Below are 6177 nucleotides of genomic sequence, written 5' to 3' on the forward strand. Positions count from 1 at the left end.
GATAATAATAATGATTTTCTAGTCTGCAAAATAAATATACTAAATTTTAATAAATCTGAACAATTTTGTGAATCACAAATGTATGTTATCTTTACGTGAGTAATTTTAACAGTATCTTTTTAGAAATAATGTTTAACATAATAGTTCATTAATGTTTAATATAATAGTTAATTTTTATATTAAAAACTGTAAAATATTATAGTAATTATATAATTATAAGAAATTTTTAAATAAGTTATTTCTGCAAATTAATATTAAACTTAATATTAAACTTATTAATTATAATTTAGTACTTTTTATCTTAGTTTTGTTTAGCACTATTTCTTTTACCTCATTGCTTCGCATACAATCCAAATACAACGCAGAAGAGACGCATGTTAGTATTATAGACAATATTATATTCATAATATTTGTAAGCGAAATATAAAAGTATTAATAAAAAGGAATAATTGTGACTCATTGACAGAGTGACTTCATAAATGAAAGACCTAAGTTTGAATCCTAATAAGTATTTTTCTTTTGTTATCGCCTATATGATATACTTATTATACAGTAAATTTTATGAATGACATGAAAACCAGTTGGAAATCTACAGAGAGGATAATTAAGTGATGAGTATTGAACGGCACTTGGATGGCACGCGGAACGAAATAAGGGCTATGCGGAAATAAGCTAAAAATTGGCCGAAAAGTGCAAATAATGCTCTTTGTTAAATTTTGAATATTCTATACGCTGTAATATATTCCTTATATTATATTATAACATATAGAATATATATTTTTAAAATTTGCGAACGTACATTGTAACAGTTATAATTTATCTAAAAGTGTTACCTAAAAGTTCGCGAAAAAAGTTTTTCTATAGACTTTTTTATGTTGTGTTTGATGTCTTAATTTTATTATGCGTTGAATAAATAAAAACGTGTGTATCTTAAATTTTGTTACAAACTTTGTAACAAATGCTATAGAAAAGCATTCTTTAAATGGCTTCCCATTATGATGATCGAAGGATGATCAAAACAATAGTCATCTTTAATTGATATTCGATCATTTCTGAAACTACCTGCAAGGTGGTGTTTATCTTTAAAGTAAAAAAAAGCAAATTTTTTACTTGCTTGTCGAAAACATTGCTTCTAGGCACTGAGAGAAAAGAATGGGTTGAAATTATTATAATTTAATTATAATTTATAATTTTTGATGTCAACTATATGTTTGTAGTTGTTTAAATGATTCATATTAATGCTGTTAATTATTATTACTACTTAAATAGTAAACGAAATATAAAATTAGTAATTATATTTTAATTGTGATTGCATTTATTATATAGAAATAATATCCCGGTTTAAATTTTGGCTGAAGTATTATTTTCCGCAATACATTTACAGTTTTTTTTTTCCGAAAAAAGAGAAAATTTTACAGTTCTGAATATCGATATCTAGTCAATAATTTTGCTTCAAGATTGACAAAGTGCAATTTATATTAGTTAGAGATATTAAATTTACAGAAAAATTATTATTCAGCACAAAGATCCGCTGCAAATCGAATATAGGCAATCTTGTTTTTATTTGTAAAGAAACGTTTATTTTATTTTTAGCATTCTTGATATATTTCTTTTGTTTTTGTGTATGTTGATATTTTACTATAAATTATCATAATTTATAGTAAAAATTTTATCATAGTGGAACTGTGAGTAATAACTCAAGATTATTATTTTAGCAGTAATAATTATAAAAAATTATAAAAATTGAGCTTTAACCATAATTATTTTATGCAATTACACAAATATCAAACACTTTTTCCTCAATGTAACTTTTTAATAGAATTTAATGCACACACTATTTCAACGCACGATAAAATTGCCAAAGACGAAAAACAATATTAAGGTACACAGAAAAAAAATTTAATTTTAAAAACCGATACGTGGCAAAGACTAGTTAAAAGAGAGAACACTTAGAATAATAGTTAATAACTATAAGGTATTTGCAAATACTGTTGTTCGCAAAGTTTTGGGTAGCATGTAAAATAATAACTTAAAGTATTTGTGTACTGGTCGTCTCCAATATCTTCATAAAAATCTTCTGATCCAAACTGCTTACTCTGGTCTATAATATCGATAGGTAGAATATCCAACAAAATAGTTTTTACATCGGGATTTACATCTTCAATATTGGATATATATTTCAAAGGTTCATTTGGATTTTTCATATAGCTGTCTTCTGATTGTGACTCTGAATTCTTCTTCGATGATGCTATTTTGTCTTCAAATGGTTGGTTTAACCTGTCAGACATCTGTTTTTTGATTATACATTAATAGCATCAAATTGCATGCACTTATGTGCATTCAGGTAAATTTATGTTTAAAATAGAAGATATCTTAAAATATATCTGTGTTAGTTATATTAGCATCGAATTTATATGTTTAAAATAAAAGATATCTTAAAATATATCTGTGTTAGTTATATTAGCATCTATTCATAATTATATGATATGACTATTATTAACTTTCAAAATAATCCGATTTACCATTTCGATTTTATGGCAGCTAATTCTTCATTATGAACATTCGCAAAATCTTTGCTTTGGCGGATCTTTTCCGAGTTTTCCTTAGTTGATAATTGTTTTTCCTCGTTGAATATATTTTCGAAGCTAGATCCTAACGAGTTAAGTGGCTTCTTATTGTTTCGATTGCTCGTCTTACTCTTACGTTCGCCAAGATTGACGATGATTTCTTCTTTTGGCTCCTTGTTTTTTGCTTGTGTTTTTCTAAATTTTTCTTTCATCATCGCCTCGGCATTTTCGTTCTTCTTCTTTCCTAATCCACCTGTCTTATATGACGGTTTGCCATCTGTTAATTAAAATATTGATGCTTAATTAATCATAGATTGACAATATTTTTTTATAACAAGCCTTTTAACGTAAATTTTATTTATGCTTACGTTCTTACCGCGCTTTATCTTTGTGCTGATCGAAAGTTTGTTGTCTTTGTTTTGAATCTCCTGCTCGTTTATTGGTACATCGCGTTTTTGCTCTTCGTCATCATTATAATCGTAATACTCTATCATGTTCAACATACTGTGTCTCTTTCTCCTGTAAATGCTATTGTCTTTGTGTTTTTTGTCAAGCTTTTGTTTAATCAACATGTCAACTTTAGCTCTTACAGGATCGACTTGTTGTCTAAATGAGGATTGTCCTTCTCTCTTGCTTCCAATTGCTTTATCATCTGCAAACGTATTATACGTTATTTTTGTTTGACATTTTCACAATGAACGGCAAAATCATGAAATTATACCTTCTAATACATCATCTTCTCTGTCATAGATCCCATCAAGATCTCCATCTTCGACATTCTGAATTAGATATTCTTCATTACCTTCTTGTTTCTCATCATAATTTATCGGCGCTTCTTTTTCGACTGCCATATTCTCTGCTTCATTATTGGATTCGAGATTTTCATAAGGATATACAGATCGTTTGTAACGAGGGTAATGATCTATGTCGGAAATCTGAGAATTTAAAACATCTTGCAATATACGATTTTCTTCAGCTTTACCTTCACGTTTGATTCTAGTACTCGATACGTTTTTTAAGTTTGCAGAATCGGTTGTTTTGTTTTGCTGTTGATTCTCATTCATGACATTTTCAATATGACTTTCAGTCATGATGTTAAAAACTGGTTTCGTGTTTTTTATCGATAAATCGCCGTCGGCTGAATTCGTCGGCTCGGAAATCCATAATAATTTTCTCTGCACATTATTACTGGATTTATGATACTCGTGATCCTCCGTTACAGTTTGAATACCTTCCTTTACATTCATAGTTTCATTTCTGTTTGACCTGAGAACACGAATATCGATTTTATCGGTGTCCAAATTTCCATTCGATTTATTTGTGTTCCTGTTCCCCTCACTTAGATGCGAAACCATCTGTTGCTGCTTTTGTAAATCGTTGTCTACAGTCACCGAAGTGAGATCCTTCAGCATTATCGATTCATCAGTCTCAGACGTGTTTATATATGCGGCTTCCGGTTTCATTGTCGCATCGGTGACAGAATCAATCGGCAAAGTCGAAGAGTCCTCCCTTGCATTTGTATTGCTTGACTCGCCGACTTCGTTCGTCTTCATCTTTTCCACGGACATTTCGTCTTTTCCCATTCCCAGAGACAATCTCGCCGTCGTCTCTGCCTTCTGCTTTTGATACGGACGCCCTCGAGGCTCAAGGACCTTGATCACACCGGGTATCGGCTCGCAGTTTTGCTTTCGCATTTCATCTGCTTCGATTCCTCTTCCACTCGCGGCTACGGTTGCATCGACAACGTAGCTGCGCGATTCATTTGTCGCGATACCGAAGCCATGCGACATATTTCCCCGGGGAAACTCTTTTTCCGCACCCATCGATTGTCCGTCATTCATGCTGAGTCGCGATACTTTTAGCGTCGCGACTCCTAATTTCTCTTCGCCGTTTCGACTTTTCAGAGACTTCTCCGAATCATCGACACCAGCATCTATCGAAAAACGCATCGAATTGATGAATACGTTCTTTCCGAAATCGGACATGTTAGTACGATTTTTCTCTCTCTCTGTATGATTGATATCTTTTAATATCATCTCAGTTGTAAACCTCAGTTGACTAATTTCTCTCGAGTTCTTCGGAACTTCATTTTGATAATCGCGTTCTGGTGAATGCGATCGAAGATCCGTTTTTATGACAAATAATGATTTATCGTCGATGAAGTAATCCTTCAAATACAGCTCTGTATTCGAAGAATATTGCGATCCAGAAATATTCGTCTGGTTACCTGTCGTTGAGATAGTCGTTAAATTACCAAAATAATTATTTAAGAAAAGTTTCTTGTCTAAAAGATTCTGCGGAAAATCGGAAATGTTTATTTTGTTTGAAGCGTTCACCGTGTTTCCGTTGCCGCTGAAATAATTAGAATACAATTTCGTGACGACTTCTTCGGTATTTCGTATCGTAGTTACATTTTCGAGAACGTCTTCAATCTTTTGGGTTTTTTGATAGCTATTATTTTCAGGAAAATGTATTTGACACCTTGTACAATTTAAATCTGTGACAAAACTCCTTCTACTACGTTTACTGCGATTGTGTGATTCTTTTGAATTTTGTTCCCCAAAATCTGATTCTCTGAATCTTACTCTCTGAAAAGTTTTTGAATCGCTTTCATCTTCATTATCTATATCATTTTTTGCACTCTTTAGCCTTTGTATCGGTTCACCCACATAGCCATCGAGATCTCCCCCAAGATCGTATATTTCAATTGTAGATCTTGGCTCAATCCACCAGTTAGAGTCGCCTAAAAAATTGATTATATGCAATGACGGTAATTGTGATAATATTACCAGCAAATATTACCTCTCGATATTGTATTTTTTCTCTTATAGCCCAACATCAAACTATTTTTTAATCCTAGCACAGTTTCCTTCAAAGATTCCAGCGATGGCGATGCACTTCGGGTTTTGCCGTTTCTGATTGCAACCGGAGATCTCTGGAAATTATTCTCATACGTTGGATCGTGCAATGATACAACTTCTAATTGATCTCGCGTGTTAGTATCGGTATCTAATTTTTCGTCTTTGCTTAAGTCTGAGAAATTTTTTAACATGTTATTTAAAAAATCAATATTCCGAAGATCTTAATTATTTCTATACTACCAGAATTAACGAGACTTTCACGAGCAAGCTCGTAATCACGAAGCGATGTATTTCCACCGTTAGTCACTTTGGGATTCTCATTAGAATTCAACCAGTCGTACGAGGAATGGAGATTCTTCTTTCCAATCCAATCTTTCAGTGGCTGATCGGCTATCGTTTCTCCTTCGTGGACAGCTCTATCTAACCTACGCTCAAGGGCGAAATAAATTTCTATCTAGAATAAAAACCTTGTACTCCAGCTTTAAAAACATTTCTTAGCTGTAAAAATTTAAATACAAACGTAAAAAAATTGTAATACAGTAAATGATAGATTAATTTAGATCAAATCATACATATATATATTTTATACTTTTATTTGTATGTATTTATTTTGCCTTAGTTTAATAATGAAAGATATATTAAAATCTTTTTAAAAAAGATTTGAAGAATAAAAAAAAAGATATTCTCCCCTGGCACAATCAAAGTTATACATATATATCTATATAAATATAATTAAATATTACTAAAAA

The 6177-nt window shown here is 31.4% G+C and overlaps 1 protein-coding gene across 1 annotated transcript; it reads right to left on the bottom strand.

Annotated features, from left to right (window-relative positions):
- Positions 1-243: 243 nt before the first annotated feature.
- LOC118644544 (putative uncharacterized protein DDB_G0282499) lies at positions 244-6059 on the bottom strand. The gene is made up of 3 exons (XM_036283248.1): positions 3289-6059; positions 2944-3219; positions 244-2844 (listed from the first exon to the last, which is right to left on the bottom strand). The coding sequence occupies exons 1-3, from the start codon at positions 4601-4603 to the stop codon at positions 2519-2521; spliced, it is 1917 nt and encodes a 638-aa protein (XP_036139141.1). The 5' UTR covers positions 4604-6059; the 3' UTR covers positions 244-2518.
- Between the last annotated feature and the right edge of the window lie 118 nt (positions 6060-6177).

The sequence above is a fragment of the Monomorium pharaonis genome, chromosome 2, assembly GCF_013373865.1.
Source record: "Monomorium pharaonis isolate MP-MQ-018 chromosome 2, ASM1337386v2, whole genome shotgun sequence".
NCBI classification, from domain to species: domain Eukaryota; kingdom Metazoa; phylum Arthropoda; class Insecta; order Hymenoptera; family Formicidae; genus Monomorium; species Monomorium pharaonis.